The sequence below is a fragment of the Otolemur garnettii genome, unplaced genomic scaffold (assembly GCF_000181295.1).
Source record: "Otolemur garnettii isolate 467f Iridium unplaced genomic scaffold, OtoGar3 scaffold00035, whole genome shotgun sequence".
In the NCBI taxonomy this organism is placed as follows: domain Eukaryota; kingdom Metazoa; phylum Chordata; class Mammalia; order Primates; family Galagidae; genus Otolemur; species Otolemur garnettii.
The window spans coordinates 952852-970596 of NW_003852430.1; the positions used below are offsets into that span (position 1 = coordinate 952852).

At 42.0% G+C, this 17745-nt stretch overlaps 1 protein-coding gene across 1 annotated transcript in view; it reads right to left on the reverse strand.

The window, feature by feature from the left end:
• PKHD1 (PKHD1, fibrocystin/polyductin) overlaps positions 1-7868 on the reverse strand; it is a 435622-nt gene extending 427754 nt beyond the window's left edge. The window contains exons 1-4 of the mRNA XM_023513135.1: positions 7742-7868; positions 5640-5717; positions 4882-5032; positions 1442-1550 (exon numbers count right to left, since the gene is read on the reverse strand). Of these exons, the coding sequence (XP_023368903.1) occupies positions 1442-1550; positions 4882-5032; positions 5640-5717; positions 7742-7793 (390 nt within the window). The 5' untranslated portion in view covers positions 7794-7868. The remainder of the gene's footprint in view (positions 1-1441; positions 1551-4881; positions 5033-5639; positions 5718-7741) is intronic.
• Positions 7869-17745: the final 9877 nt, after the last annotated feature.

Consider the following 17745-nt stretch of genomic DNA (forward strand, 5'->3'; position numbering starts at 1 on the left):
AGCTGCGGGATAAACCTTCTGTGAGTTGTTCAAACTAGTCAGTGCCCACAGCAGGCTCTTTGGAGTGGACTGGAAAGATGGGATTAATTTTTAATACTTGTGGCTCCCCCCGTCTCAGGCCCCAAACAAAGAGACACACCGCGTTTTCATTCAGCTCGGAAGGCCTCTCATTAACCAAGTCCCCTGGTGATTTTTCATCAACTGGCCAAGACAGAAAAACCACTGACAGACTTGTTTTCTTTAATGTGCAGTCTTAGGAAGTGTTTCTCTTCTTTCCGCCCTCTCTCCTTACCAATCTTTTAATAAGAAGGAAAACTACTATCTGGGCTGAGAGGCGCCTGGTGATTAAGAAGCATGCTAAGCTGTCTCTCTTCTGCTGGATTCCCTGAGACGGTGTGGAGGTGGTGGGGCAGCTTTCAAGAAGAAAGGACGATATAATTACTTTTTCTGTAGACTGCATATGTACAGAAGCAAAATTCTCGAAAACAAGTTTCTCTTGAACTAAGGAACAAGTTATTAACTGTGAATTGACAGCAAATTCCAAATTTCAAAAACAAATAGCATATATGAAATGTGGATGATATTAGACTTGGGTGCAGAGGGTGAAGTCGTAATCTAAGGGAGCATTAATTGTCAACTGAATTGTACTCTATGGGACAGCTCCTCCACAGAGGCACCTGTGGGAAGTACAATCACATCAGTGGGAGCGTCGCCAAACCTCGGCCTTATGTGACCCCTTTCAGAGATCGTTTTAGTGTAAAAGTAATCCGAGAGGGATAGGAGATGGAACCAAACATAAAGTGAAGCCCCAGTATAGAAATTCAGGCTGTAAAATAAGTCAAGTATTGGCTTCCTATCCTCTCTCTCTCCTTTTAGATCTGGGAATTCCACCAGCAAATGTGATGTCTGTTCGGTGCTGGAAAGAGTCGCAGCAATCTACTCTAAGGCAGACGGAGAGACAGAAGTTAGGTCCCTGAGTTCCTTCATCACCCTGATACACAGCACGAGCTTAGCTGTAAAATAAAATTACTAGAACACAAAGCCAAGCTCTGTGGCTCTTCTATGGGCTTCAGTTTAGATGAGAATTTAGAAGCAGATACGGGTTCGAACCCTGGTTCTGCCATTTACTACCTGGACGACATGGACAACTCAACTTAATCTCCTTGAGCCTCCAATTGCCCATCAGTAAAAAAAAAGTAATAAACAGCTACCCCCATAAAACTGCTGTGAACATTAAATTAGACAGTGTACATAAAGTACTAGGCCAGAGCCTGCTGTGTTCAAGACTGTGTTTCACTACCAGAGTCGAAGGAACTATCACTACCAGCCACCTTTCTCCTCACCCCGTGAGGCTCTCAGATTGACTTATAACTCGCCTTTCGAGAACACCAGCCCACCCTCAGACTATGCAAATACACATTCTTCCATCCCAAGCACCCACCTTAAAAGTACAGCTGTCTTGTGCTCCTGAACTCGGGCTGCCTACCGCCTGTCCCCCAAAGTACACTTCCAGGGAGTACAGACCCTCGTGGGCTCCAGAAGGCAGAGATCTGAGGGCAGAAAGTGGAAACTCTCAGGAATCAAAACCCATGAATTTCCAAAGCTAGAAGCCAATTTGACCCCTTCAAATTTCTTCCCTGCACTTGTGAAACACGACTAGTCAAGGAGTCCTGTATTTCACCTTTCACCTCCTAGATCTGCTCATAATTACTAGACTTTAAAGATTAGCTCTTCAGCAAAAGAAGTTAGGACTTTTTGTTGTTGGTAAAAGTCCCTGAAATATGTTTTTGTGGACTATCCTCCATAAAACCTGAAAAATTTTTTAATCTGTCCTTTTTCTCAGAATCAGAAGTTCATAGTACTTCAAAAATTGGAAAGGATCAGGCTTGGTCACTCACACAAATAATCCCAGCACTTCCAGCACTTTAGAAGGCTGAGTGAGGTAGAAGGATTGCTTGAGGCCAGGAATTTGAGACCAGCCTGGACAACAGAGTAAGACATTGTCTCTTCAAAAAATAAAAAAATTGCCCAGGTGTGGTGGTGTGTACCTACAGTCTCAGCAACACAGGAGCCCAAGGGCAAGGAATTGCTTGAGCCTGGGAATTCAAGATTACAGTGAGCTATGATCATGCCACTGTACTCCAACCTGGATTGACAGAGTGAGACCCTACCTCTAAAGAATGTTGATATATAATCTATTCTCAGTTTCCATTTTTAAAAAATGATAGTTCCGGGTAGATTAAGATATTTATGTGTATAAGTACCAAAAGTTAAGGGCAAAGTAGGTCTTGAATTCTGAGGTCTTTCTGATAAAAGATATCAATGTAAAACTTCTTGACTTTATAATCATCCAAGCAACCCATAGATATCTCAAATATCCATCAAGACATAGAATCCTGGGCACTGTCTTATCTTTTTCTGAATATCACAGTGGCTTCTTTGCCACTTGAGGCTGTCATCCATGTTGATTTTAGTAAAAGGAGAATATGATGAATAAGAGAGAAGCTAGATGGAAGAAGTGCTTCCTCTCCAAGTGTTACCAACAAAATATTTGGTATGATCTTGAGCATTTAAATCTGAATTGTCCGTTGTGTTAGTCACTAGCCTGATGTGCTCCTTGAAATGTGGGCAGTCCCAATTAAGATACCCTATGATTGTAACATACACAGTGGGTTTTGAAGACTTGGTATTAAAAATAAGGATACAAAATATTTCATTAATAATTTATGTAGATTACATATTAAAATAGTATTTGGGATACATTGGGTTAAATAAAATATATTTTTAAAATTAATTTCAGTTCTTTTGAATTTCACTTATTTCTGTGTTGTTGTTGTTGTTGTTATTTTTAATTTTTTTTTTTTTTTTTTTGAGACAGAGTCTCAGTATGTCGCCCTCGGTAGAGTGCTTTGGCGGCACAATTCACAGCAACCTCAAACTCTGTGGCTTAAGTGATTGTCTTGCCTCAACCTCCCAGGTAACTGGAACTGCAGGCACCCACCACAACGACCAGCTATTTTTAGTTGTTGAGGTTGTGATTGTCGTTTAGCAGGCCTGGACCGGGTTTGAATCCACCAGCCTTGGTATATGTGGCCAGCGCCATAACCACTGTGCTACGTGTGCCAAGCCACTTATTTCTTTCTTGATTCAAAAATGTGGCTACTAGAAAATTTTACACCTATAATCACATTATATTTTGCTTGACAGTGCTGATTTTGAAATTTAGTATGAGGCAACTAAATTGTTTTGGAGAAAGCAATTATGTCTTTTCATGATATTGAGTATGAACAGCATTTCATTGATGATAAAGTGTACATATTTTTACACTTGAATATTAATTGAACTTGATATTCAGCTTCCAATTGATGAGGATAACATTTCTACTTTTTTGAAAAAGATGACATAAAATCAGTGGTATAGGCTTGGCACCTGTGGCTCAAGTGGCTAAGGCGCTAGCCACATACACCTAAGGTGGTGGGTTCAAATCCATCCTGGGCCCGCCAAACAACAATGACAGCTGCAAACAAAAAATAGCCCGGTGTTGTGGTGGGTGCCTGTGGTCCCAGCTACTTGGGAGGCTGTGGCAGGAGACTCGCTTGAGCCCAGGAGTTGGAGGTTGCTGTGAGCTATGATGCCACAGCACTCTACTCAGGGGGATAGCTTGAGGCTCTGTCTCAAAAAAAAAAAAAAAATCAGTGGTGTATCCTAAAGTCGTTAGTATGTAAGGATTAAGGAGACAGCACATACAAATCTTGGAAGCTTTGACTTATGTCATGGCAAGCCCTTGCAGAAAGTCTATGTCCAAATATACCATGAAAGCTAAAGAAAATATGTCACCCAGTTTTAAAACCAGTAGTGCTATGAGGAGGTTCAGTGCATTTGTTGAGCATCTTTTACTCATACTGGATTGCACTATACACCATGAAGACTACAGCGCTGAGATTTAACACACCCTCCGTCCTCAAATCGCTTGCCTCTGAGGATGAATCTGACAAGTGGGCAGCTGACATAAGAAATTTAGTATGAGGCAACAGGGTGACTAAGGCTACACCTGCTGTGTCTTTGTGTAAATTACAAAAAGGTCTCCTTTCAAGGTGATAAATTGCACAACAAAGTGTGGTGTCCACACGCACCCTGTGGATGCGCCACTAAAAGGTGTTCCTTCTCTCTCTTTCGAAGAAGGGAAAGATTACACTCAGTTGGACACAGGGAAGAGACGGCAGTTGTGATATGGTTGGTGAGTTTCAATACACAAAAGTGGGAAAAGGACACTCTTTCTGAAGAGGGAACAGAAAAGGAACGGTACTTTTTTCTCTTAATCAATGATCCACTTTTATGCAGTTTGTCTAAGACACAAGTAAAGAAAGGATGAACTGATGTAAACTTCGTAGGCTAACAAAAACTTGAGTAGAATAACAGATTACATGGACTCCTGTAAAAATGCTTCCTGCATAGAGATAATATCAAACCCAACCACAAACTGAGCCTAAAGAAGATTTCCCTTCTAACTGGTTTTGGGTTTATGCACAAACATTACAATTATGCTTAGCCCAAATGATCAATAATTTTAAAGGCAAAATGTCACCATTTATTAAAATCTTAATAGCCACAAAACTCCTTGCAAAAAAAAAAAAAAAGGAAACATAATCCAACCCTTCCTTCTGAATATCTCAAAATTATTTCCTGTGCTCTCATCTCACCTTATGCCCTAAACCCCAAATAGAGACCTTTTACGAAGTATATTCATGTAGAACATTTTTTAAAAACTATAGCTGGTTAATTGCAGCCACAGCAGGAGTTGTTCTAATACGTCCCCCAAAGCTACTGAGATAAGCAAAAGCCCACTTCCTGTCTGGTCTTCCTATTTCTAGACAAGTGTACCTGGTCCGGCATGTCACCACAGGCAAATCCAAAAACACGGGAAAGACATCACAGGGGATACTAGGCAGTGCAGGCATGGCCACGTTCATGTTCACCAGGTGTATTTCCATTTGAGAGCCATCGGTGGGGTAAAGGACACCCAATCCCAGACCTAAACATAAAAAGGAAAGGGGAAATCTCAGGCTGGGCAGAATTGTACCCCTCACAAAGTAATACAAAAATGCAGCCACATGGGGGCAGTGTAAGACATTGAATTTACCCAAGGATTAAATTAATAGTCATTTTCCTAGTAATTGCTGTATAAAGGAGTTTTCTCATTTATGAGCTTATAAAACAGTCTTCTGTCTTCAGGTCCACCTAAACGTAAAAAAGAAATATACTCCTTACTGGGCTAGAGTTGGGTATGATAAGCGCAGATTAGGAGCCCCAAGTATTTAAGTATAGAACAAGGAAGATCCCAGGGGACACATTACCAAGTACTATGCTATACACTGCCTTGTCATCTCACTTAGGGTTCCCAGAATCCCATTCCATAGCTTGGGACAACAAAGTGGACACAGATGTGTAGTGTGTGACATGCTCTGCCTCTGTGACATTAGCAAGGGAGCTTCTGCAAAGACAGAAGATGGTCATTCTGTCCATCTCCCAACAGGCCCCTTTTCACATCTGTCCTTAGACAAAGAAGAAAACCAAACACACATATTCTTTACGACGGTGAGTCAATAAGAGAAACTTTCAGTTGGTAAAATCAAACCTACCATCAAGAATGACTGTGATCCACGTTCCCCCAGCAAGACTGCCTTCTCCAGGTTCAATACGTAAACTCAGGTAAGGTACTGTGAAAAGTGACAAAAACACTTTTTTTGAGGGTTAGATTTCAATCCACTAGTTTCTCCAATATTTTAAGCCAAAATTTAGCATGCATCAGAATCACCAGAAGAGCTTGAGGAAACGCAGACCACCGGGCCACACTCAGAGTTCCCAGTTCAGTAGGCCTGAGGAGGGACCCAAGAATTTACATTGCTAACAGTGCTGCTGGTCCTGGGAACACATTCTCAGAACCCCTATTTTTTGTTGCTTTCTTGTGGAGGGCTGTTTGTTTTTATTTGAAAATAATAAAAGATACACAAGTTTTTGTTACATTGATGCCTGTGTAATGCTTAGGTCAGTGCTTTGGGTGTGCCCACCCCATTGTAAGGAAAATTATGACTGATTCTTCTCATCTTGGATGTTCTAAAACCTGATGTTCACATGGATGGAGCTGAAACATTCTTCTTAGCAAAGTATCTCAAGAATGGAAGAAAAAGTATCCAATGCACTCTACTATGAAACCAATTTATAGCTTTCATATGAAAGCTATAACCCAACTATAGCCCAAGAATATGGGGAAAGGGGAGAGGGAGGGGTGGGGAAGGGAGAGGATGGGTGGAAGGAGGGTAATTGGTGGGAACACAACTACGGTACATTTTACAAGGGTACATGTTAAATTTACTAAGTGTAGAGTATAAATGTCTTAACGCAGTAACTAAGAAATGCAGTGAAGGCATGTTAACCAATATTTGAAATGGTATATAAAACCAGCACACTGGACCCCATAATTGCATTAATATACACAGCTATGATTTAATTAAAAAAAAAAAACAGTGTTCATCAAATCAACCCTATATTTCTACTTCCTTTGGAAAGAGCCTCAGGGACACACTAATATTTCTCTATCCTCTTTTCCATTCTCTAATCAGGTGGCCACATTGAACTATCGAGACCATCATTTATTCCCCCTCCTGGAGAGGAGAGACTTCTAGAAGCTGTTCGTATTTCAGTCTCCTACTGAGTACACTAGTTTCCCCTCATGGTCAGAATGGCCTCAGATACAAATAGATGCAAATTCCCTAGATTTTTGCTTTGTCTGCTTAGAGAAGGGCTGAAGCATGAATCATTACTGGAATTTCCCTTAAAAAAAAAAAAAAAACAGTCTGGAATTCACATGCTAGGCTAGATCGGGTTTGCCCACATAGACCATCAGCTGGCATGATCTTACAGCCCTCCATCTCTGGAGATGTTCCTGGATATGCCCTGATGGCAGTCAAGCTAGTTCAGGGAAGCCAGCAAACATCAGCCAGCTCCTTAGTGAGGTCATGAGCAAGGAAATTGCCATCTACAGAGCACTTTACAGTTTCCACATCAGAAACTGTGGCCAGCCCAGGTATTCCACGTGCAGTGATGGATGTGGTGGACAGTATACCCGAGGGTGCTAGGGAGCTGTTCATATTCACATAACTACAGCCCTAGCCAGACTAGACCATCCTTACCCCTTAAAAAGTCAAAACTTTTAGCTAAAGAAGACCAAAAGCAAATGTCATGAAAAGATACAGAGGATAATCGAATTCATGGAGAAAATTGGAGACACAATCTGAAAAAAGGGCATTTTAACTCAGAAGTCATTAATCACTAAGACAAGTTCCTCCCTTCCAAGGCAGAGCAGTAAAATCTAAAAAGAATTACATCCTATAGCCCAAAAGGGAATTATAAAAGAAAGCTTCTAAGTTATATATTAAAAGCTCTGAACTAAAACAGCAACCTCCACTGGCCCCTGAAAATTGAAGGATATGGTCACAACAATTTAGGGTAGAACCTCAGCTGTTAGGAAAAAAAAAATATTAAACGGAAAATTTAAGCCCCAAAAAAGACACTTCAACATCTCCTAAAATAATATTTTAAATTCGATTCTTCAATTGATAAGTAAAAATTGTGACTATTTATGGTATACAACCAAAATAATATTGTAAATATCAGTAATGGTTGTCAATATAATCTAATCGTGTTCTTGTCTAGACTCTGTTCAAAAACACATTCTACTTACCTGCTAAAAGTAGAACTTGAATACTCGTCAGAGAGATCAGCCAGATGGTCATGGTTGGACACTTCAATCAATCCTCTTAAGGTTGCTCAGAAGTTAAAAGCATTTTCAGCTTTGATTGGAGCAACATAGCTTTTGTGCTTTATAAAAAGCAAAGTGAAAAATTACTATCATTTTTGCTTCTCTATGTTTGCTGTACTGAAACTTGGGAAATTAAGAAGATACCATATAAATATAGCCCTAACATCTTCACCACGGTGAATTAAAGACCCACCATCTTTTCAAGCTCAGGGGTAAAGGATTACCTACCAATCTTACATAAAGTCACCACCACGCCACCTCCACCTTGTCCATGTTTATTTCATGCATGTTTGGGTCAGATAAGTGACACCCTCTTTCACTAACTCGGTATTGAACAAAAACTGAATTTTTAAAAATAAATTCCAGATATTAAGTACTAGTAAATGGTAGGGTGGAGGGTCTCTTTTGGATTGCCCTGTCCTGCTGTTCCAGCTTTCCCTCAAGCCGCTCTCCATCTGACCCCTACACTGCAGCCCTGCTGTTCCCTCAGACAAGCCCCCACACATCAGCCTCGGCCTCTGCTCATCCCTCCCTATATTCTCTGAACTCACTTGGTAGCCTCATGAGATCCCAACCCTCCTTCATACCCCTACTCAGGAGCCACCCCCAACTCCTTCCTCAGCCATCCCAGTTCTCACCCACTTTCCCCACGGACCTCTGGTCTACATCTGCAGAGCCTGGACCAGATAACATGGTACACACATGCCTCTCTAGACCAAGGGTGTCCAATATTTTATTTTTTCTCTGCTACACATTGGAAGAATAAGAATTGACTCGGGCCACACACTGAATACACAAACCCTAACAAAAGCTGATTAGCCAACAAAAGGTCTGCGCATACTTTTCGGGATATCAGACACCACAGATAAGCAAAAAAAAAAAAAAAAAGTCCTCACAAAATCAGGTTGATCACCCATGCTATAGATGGTGCATTTTTTAAAGAGATCCCGGGACCATATTTCCACAACTTTCTTAGTGAAAAGGTGCCAAAGAGAACTCAGTAAAGATTGACGATTACATATTTAAATACCCTAAATCTGAGTTTACCCAATCTGAGAGAAATGGCTTTCATGCTTATATGGGTTGGCTAGGACCCACCGAAGCCTGGCTGAAACGGGTATGCCCAAGTACCTCGACATCTGCTCTAGATAGGAGTGGAGCTGCACACCGCCCCCACCCCAAAAGCCAGACCAAATCCTCTTCAAATACTGGCTCTCAACTGTTCTAAAAGTTTAAAAAGTTAAAGAATTAAATGCACACACATATTTTACTACATATACATTTAATTTATATTTTTAAGACTGAAATGAGAAGTAATTATACCATTTCAGAGAATGAAAGTCACAATAAACTCCCAGAAAAAGTGTATCTGCAAAAACCTTAGGATAAACCCACCTTACAGGGACATCCTGACGGAGATAGCCCACAATATAAAATTATTTCTATTTAATTCAACACTGCCAACATTTATCATACACCTATCATACGCCATATACTAGCCTAAGTGCTGGGAAAGAGCCAAATAATCTGCGTACCTGTCCCCGAGTCACTACCAAATGGAGTGATGGAGTGGGAGGAGAGGCAACCTGCATTTAGAAAGAGAATTTAAAATTTTCAAGTGGATGCAGCAAGTGTTTTCATATGTTGCAAAGTTAACTACATCTTTTTGTCTATTTGGAATAGAATTCAATTTACGAGTAATTCAATTTTCAGAAATACACCTACTGCACCAAAAAAGTCCCCGGGAGTATTCGCTGCTTAGTCCAGACGCACAGGATCTGACTCACTTGTTACGCCCAACAGAATACACTCAGCACGGGACAATCTTTTTCATTCTGGATGCATGATTTAACCATTAATTTCATTTCAGCACCTATCCTACTCCCAAGCTTAGAACAATAGAAATAAAAATTCACACACTGGTTTCCTTAAAACCCTACATTCAGACTTGCATCTTGTCTTCTAAAACAGAGCAGTTAAGTTCATAATAAATATGAGTTTTCTTAGTGTGGATTAACCCATCCACTAATTCTTGCTGAAGATAAATAAACATGGTCTCTGTTTGTTTCTTTTAATCAGAAAACTTTCAACCACAGAACAGAACTGTGTGTGTTCAGTAACAGTCTCTCTCTCCTTTTGCCTCTCTCCCTCTATTTCCCCCTCTCTCTTTCTCCCCCCTTCCCTCTAGGCTTCCCCTTCTTGGGACAATGAGAAATGAAGCTGTAAGGTGCTCCTACAGATCACCCATTTCCCTTTGTGTCCACTGTTAACAAGAGATACAATACATAGGAAATAGAGAGCCAAGACTTGCCTGAATCAAACAGTAACTTTTTTCTGTTTCTGTCTCGTTGTGACTCAAGGCAGAAATAATCTTTTCTTTCTAGATGATCTTGTTTCTCTCTGCCAGGAACCAAGGGCCACGTTATCTGGTTAGAGCCCGGCCTGCAGCTACCGTGCAGGTAACTCACTCATGTTGGACTATAACTCACCTAACTTGTTTGTGTCCCAGCCAAATGCCAACCAGAGTAAAAGTTCGGAGGTGGCCATAGGGCAGGTTTAATGATTAACACAAGCTACTTAGACTTTTTCCTCTGGGTCTTTTATTAATCACCAAAGAGAGAGTGTCTTACATTCTTCTCCACTGACTGCTTTATTCTAGACAAGAATTTTTAAGTAAAAGTCCACACAGTGAGACAGATGCATTGAAAGAATTGGCCAGTAAGTCGCTGACCAAACAGAGGACCTGGGAAAACGGCCCAGGAGAAAGGGCTGGTCCCCATACAAGAGCAGAATCCAGCTCTTCATCCAGAAAAGAGACTAATAAAAACCAAAATTTGAGCTAATGTTCCTATGCCCACTGTAGGCACATGGGCCTAAAGAAGCAAAGAAAGGAAGAAACTTGATCAATGTCTTCCTGAGAAAGTTTGACGAACCCTCTTCCTTTTTATACTTTCCCTCTTCACTCCTGGCCTTGCCTCCTTAACCAGGAGATAGTCCTTCACCCATACCCATCACCTTCCAGTAAGACCCAGACCAGGGGGTCTCAATTGTTGGTTTGACTGTCTCTTGATAAGGAATTAGGAACCCCCCCAGGATGATCAACCACCTTCTCAGCTGGTCCACATCTGACTCTGTCCCTGTCCCACTGCCCATTCCAATTGACACCATCTGCTTTCTGATCATGTCGGTCCAGGCCCTGTGGTACCTGACCAGAGGATGTGCTTGTCTTCTTTCCCCACCTTTCCCTTTGGGAGAGATGTCATTGTGATAGGATTTGATAGCCCTGAGTCTCCACCTCCAAGGACCATCAGTAGACCTGAGGAAGCATCTTTGGCAGAACCAGATTAAATCCCAGAAATGCAGCACAACTCTGATGAGAATAGTAAAACTATTCTCTAGAAAGTGCAGAAGTTTATATAGCAGCTTGGAAATCAGTGACAAGCCAAATGATTTTTGTAGCACTGAAGCCAGGGGAATAGGGAGAGGGTGCCTGGCTAGGTTGGTATAGGTAGGGAGTCAATGGCCTGGTCACCTGCCCACCTGCTGAATATAAGTTCCCACTCTGGACCCCTCCAGGGCAGGCCAACAAGCATCATTCAAACCATGTTTGCATATTTGGCACATGGGTAATGGGAAGGAGGGCACAGACCAGGTTCGGGAAAAATAGTCAACGTGACAGTAACCTTTTATCTTTATAAAAAACTTATATTCACAAATCACTTAGGTGATCCAAATTTGTTTAAAAGAATATAACAGATTCTGCCTACAAAGTGCTTGCCATCTGGCAGGGGAGCCAGACACATAATCAGACTATTTTAACTCTATTGTTATAGAGTCTCCTGATAAGACTCCTTCCTAAGACTAAAACATGTTTTCATTCCTTTCTATTCCTACAAGCTGTCTCCATAAATTAATCCCATCTATCCCGGGGTAAATAGCCTGTAACAGATATTTACAATTCTCTTTGGCAGCCTAGCTGTCAAGACCTCATCCTAAAAATCACACCGGCTTTCTTACAGAACATAGTCACCTCCCCACTGTTGACTAATTGTAATCATACCCAAGTCCTCTGCTGTGTTCTGTGTCCTAGGAACCTCCCAGTGTGCAGTCAGGGTCTGCTGTAAAAGAAGCAAGGTAGAGTGAGCCACGTCATGCCCAGGGCCTGAGAGAAGCTGCTAGAGAGCTTGACAGGTGCTCTACATCACGCAGGGATTGGAGAGCCTCAGCACCCCCTCTGTGAGCTCCATCATCCATCGCAGGGCCCCCAAATGTATGCCCACATTTGCTTTGCAAAAGCAACCTCCAGAGGAGCCCCTCCTTTCCATACAATCATACTCCAAAGCCCCTGTCACACAGAAATTCTGAATAATATCTTGAGCCCAAGACTCTGACCCAATAATGAGGACAAACTCTGCTTAGAAGGAAGACCGTGCCTGCTTCCCTGTGTCTGAAAGGAGGGTAGCTGTGCCCACCACAGACACTGACAGCACCCCCACGAGTACTTGTGAAACTCTCTCAGAAACTGTTGCTTAGGCCAGTGGAGGACACCCAGGAAAGTCAAGGAAGAAGGTTGGATCTTGGGCTCTTTTTTTCTCGAATCTCAACACTACTCAGAATTCCTGGAGAACTGTGTGGGGCCATGAGAACACAGCTTGCAGATCTCTGATTATAGGAACTATAACTGATTAAGGGCCTACCCACTCTATCCCAAAATTCATCACCACATTTACAACAAGGCCACACTTCTATAGGCTGCTCCCAGACCAGGTCTGGATGTAGCAAAGAAAATGAGGCAGATCCATCCAAAGGAGACACGGGACTACTCCAATGGTGATTGTGGCTTAAAGATGACCCGGTGAAATCGCTGACCTTTCCGTAGAGTATGAGGCAGTCTCCGATGCTTCCGTCCCTCTCTTCTTCACCTAAGGCCAGTCTGACAGCTCACTCAGCATTCTCCAAGTTCACCCCATTTACTTTTATAAGGACTAATAAAACCCTTGCCTGTTTCATCCTATCTTAGCATCTCCTTCTCAGAGGACCCAAACTGATGTAGGAACATTGGACAAGAGCACCACTGGTAAGGACTTCAGACTTCACATTAGTGGTCACAAGAGCGGCATCACTGGTGAAGATCCTTTAGATAAATGGGCCATTGTGAAAGTTTTGAAATTCAAGAAATATAAAATCCACACAGGTGCCCTCCCAGCAACACTGAGCAAGTTGAAATTTGCATGGGTAGACCAGAAAGGACACTGTCGACTGCATTTTCTTGGAAGTGAACTAATGGACCATAACATGATCTGTCTCAAAACTTTTATAGTGACCCACGTAGCTTTGTAGGCTACGGATGTGAGACAAAGGAATCCAGAAGAGAAGGGGAAGGACAGGTGGACAGCATCTAAGGAACTCTTTAACGAGCAGTGGCGTGCTGGGTATCTTCCATTTGACCCTCCAGATCTACTCTCTACCCTTTTTCCCTGCTCTGTGCCCTGGGAGGGTAACCCTGTGTGCACCCTACTGGTTGGTTTCACAAATGGAGGCCAAACCAGAAGCCCAGGTGGAGGTGCCAAGGGACAGATGTGATTAGCAGATTTCCCCCAGCCCCCTCCCTACTAGATCTCAGCTTCCGACAGGAGACTTTCCATAGAGCACCCTGTTCGCGCTCTCCTTCTCTCTCTCTCCCCCCAGGTCCCAGTGAGGCTTTTCTCTTTGTTTCTTCAGCCCTAACTGTGGTAGCAGCTCCTCCTTCTCTTACCTTGCAAGTAATGCATTATCCCTCATTCCTTTTCCTAAGTCTTAGCCATACCTCTTAGAAATAATCCCTTTATTAATTTTTTAGCCTGAATGTGCCATCTGTTAAGCAGAACCCTAATTGGGATATCCATATAAGCCCTAAGAGACAGCTAAGTTCTCACATGGGCAAATGTAGAGTTCAAATCCATCACAATTTGGTTGGGTGCAACTGCAGATGTGATCTCGTGAGTACGCATGCACAGGCTGGGGATTCCTGGGAACAGTTGAGTCATACACGGCATTTCCAAGCCAGATGCTCCAGTTCTTAAGGAAAAGAATTGTTCCCCAAACATTTTGCCTTGTTCCTCACATAGAGCAGGTGCTTAATACCATGGGGAGGAACACCTATGAATCCATCAGAGGAAAGGCACGCTGGAGTAGATGAGTGCCACAAATGCCAAACATAGGCTGTGCATGGAAACAGAATGCTCAGCACGTTTCTGCTTGTTCCCCCTTCTCTTCATCAAGCTTGTTTCGTTCTATCCTATCCTTCAACGTATAGGCATATTTCTGTCGGAAGGCAGATAGATCATCCAGAGGGCAGGACGTCGCATGGTCCTCCAATCTAGGTAAGCACTTCATTGGCCAAAAGAGACCCTGAAGTCACTCTCTCTGGGTTTGTCCCCATGTGACCAGCCATGCAGATGTGGCTCATCTACACCCTCACATCCTCCATGTCTTCAGAATCCTTCTTGGCAATTCATCTCGCACCTGTCTAGGACTGACCCAACTCATCCTCCTTCCTTTTCCTCAAGTTTCCCAGCCAAACTGAGGCAATTACATTCCTTCTGGTTTAATATCATCTCCATCATTAAATTGAGATCCTGAATACATTGACTCCAGTTGGGCAGGGAAATAAATCTGTTCCACCAGAAGGTCTAAGTCATGGGTGAAATATTTATATCCTTGTTTATTTAGATAAGTTTTCATTGCTACTAAATAAAATTACTCAGAAGTAACTGGCCATTATTACCTCTGTCCTAAGTCCTTTTTGCTCACTAACTTCTTTTGAGAACAATGACCTCACTTACCCAGAAGCAAAACTGTAGTGACCACCACCCTTCTGACAAGAGTCCTAAAAAACAGCGAGGACATGTGGAAGCACAGGTGGTTATAGCCCCCCAAATCCACGCACTTAGAGGGCAACATGGACATACAGGGGGTTCCTCACTTGGGCTGGGAGCATGGGCTGGGAGCATGAGGCATGCTCAGGGCACTCAATGTAGCAAGTTCATAGAACATCACAGAGTCATCAGAAACCCATGAATCAAGTCCCCATCTAACTGTAAGGTGACCAGCTATCCCAGTTTGCCTGAGCCTGGGATTCTCCCCCAGGGTGTGAAATTTTTAGTGCAAAAATAGGAAAACTTTCAGGAAAACCAAAATGGTTGATCAGCTGACATCTAAGAAAACAGGGGAATGAATGTGACATGCTTCAGACAGATCTTATTCCAGAAAAATTAAACATTTTCCCAAATACTTGGCACTCAAAGGGATAGACTTCAGTGGATCACACAATTCACGTAAATGGAGTAAGTCAATTCCTGCCATGTCAGATAAAATAGTTGTTGAAATACTCAATGTTTTTCCATGCCACAGAAACAATCTTTTCTTTGAATTTGAAGCTTCTGTGAGAGATGCGGGCAAAACAACATATGCCAGTTTCTAAATTACAGTACAGCTCTTTCTCCCAGGGTTCAGCAGAATTTAAAATAAATCATACCAGCAGGGAGCAGCAGCACAAAGGCAATTAATTTTTTCTAGTTTGATACTATGTTACTATCTGAGCTCCAGGAGCCCAACTGAGAATTCTGAAGTGCATTTCACACTTAGTTTTAAAATTATGAGTGACATTGAAGCCATATACTTCTGTTGCCAGGTGGAATGCTTTATTTAGCAGCAGAATGTTATGACATTGTTAAGTTTTATATCTTAAAGGAAATTGTTTAAAAAATGGAAGACATGTTTGCCCCTTCTCTGGCAAATATTTCATAGTTGATAAAAAGAGTAGAGAGTCCGATATTTGATTGGGGGCCCATATAAGCAAGGAAAGTGGGACAACTCAAAAAAAAGTCTAGAAATAAGATTGTCTTCACACTTCAATCGTGAAAACAACAAGTAGTGACTCAGATTGTCTGATAAGACTCAAAGCCATTAATATAGCATAGAAAACAATTCAGATAGCCTATTTGTGAAGATGGGTAGTGTGATGGTTTTAAAAACTGATCACAAATTCTTTGCCAATGATCTCCATCTCCCTCCTCCTAAAAGTGAACCTTCTGACTCAGTTAAAACTAACAGAAAGCAGCAGCTTATTTTGGGCATCCATAACTGAAAGCTAAAGACAAAAAAGTGTGAGATACTCACTCATCATGCTAAAGAGATCCACCACCACCACCACCAAATTGGGTTATGTCTCCCTTCATGGTTAATCAAATATAGCTGAAGTGCAGGGACAATACCCTTATTGCTCACAGGGGTAGCACATAGAGAAACTCAGTGACCATCTATTGAATGAATGAGTGAATGAACATGACCCATCATGTGTACTCACCTCAGGTGTTTAATACTAATCACTAATAATTACTAGCCTTTATGGAGCTCTCTGTTAACTTTTTCATTGACTATTCCATTCATTTCTTATAACCACCATACACATGGGCTCTATCATTATCCCCATTTTACATACAGGGAAGATGAGGCACAGATATTATAAAAGGTTACCCAAGTAGTGAGAAGGAGAGCTGGGTGTGGGAACCAGATCTGTCTGATTTCATTCCAGGGCACCCCCCATTTGTGGAGAAGGTTGCATCAAGTACATAAATTGGATGCCCACTCCTGATTCCATGCCACCAAGAAAGCATCAGATTATCATCCATGCCACCAAGAAAGCATCAGATGCAGGTATAAAGGGGGAGCTGTACCACCCAGAATCCACCAGATCACAAACTAATGAGCATCAGAGAATAATACTGTAACATAATCTCTTAGAATTTGGTGAAGAACTTACCTAAGCAATCTAGCTCCCTTGTTATCTTGGCAAATCAGGTTTCTGAACTGGGCTTCATCATAAACTTGGGCTGTCTGCCCAGGAGAGTTCCACCACCTCCAGGACTCATCTGAGTATCAGCCACCCTTGCCCAGTGGGTGACATCCAGTCTCACCCTATGCTGTGTAACAGTTTTAACTTTGCTATATGATATCTGGTACATTATAGGTGCTCAAAGACAAAAATATTGGATAAGTGGATGGACAAGTGAATAAATTAATAAAGTAACAAATCATGAGCAAGATTATGGCAACACATCTGCTGTGTGGACCCTGCGTGAGACACCATGCTCAGATATTTGCATCCTATGATAATATAGCTGGGGTGGCTTGTTTTTTCAGTTTGTTTTGCTGTTCAAAGTTTTTTTTTTTCTCATTAGTTCATGTAATCCTTACTACAGCCTTACAGGTTATTGTGCCATTTTACAGATGGAAAATATGGGGGAAAGAATGGCACCTAGAAATAGTAGGCAGCTTTTCTAAAGTCACAGCTCACTAGCATAGAGTCAGGACTAGCAATCAAATCTCTGGATCATGAACCCAAATGTGTGTCCTCAGCCGTAACTGATCTGTGGCCTCTGCTCTGGGCGATGGGCAGCAGTGCCATAGGGAGACTTGAGGTGACATGGAGAAGTGAGATGCACTTAGAAAGAAACCTCTCCCTCAGCCCCCCAAATTCCCCAACACAAGGTGCGTACCCAGCAACTGTCATAAAGAACTGATGTTACAGCCAATATGTGCTGCCATTCATAGTGTGACCAGACATCCCCCTTTTGGCGAGACAGTCCTGCTCTCTAACAATTTGTCCCGCACCCCTCTGTGTTTTTAAAAAGTTCTGATTTTTGGAAAGAATGTACAAACGGGAGGGAGAACAGGAAGGGAATATACGGTTTTCGGCTGCCATGTAGCTATTTTGCCAGAATATGAATTTTGTATTATTTTTGTTAATTTTATAATGTTAAACTGTAATAATAACAAATAATTGTTGAGAAGTGATTATCGAGAACTGCTTATCAAAGTTTGCATTGTTACATGAAGGCTGTGTTGACCAGTTTGATGGAAGTATTTCAGATTGCATGTGAAAA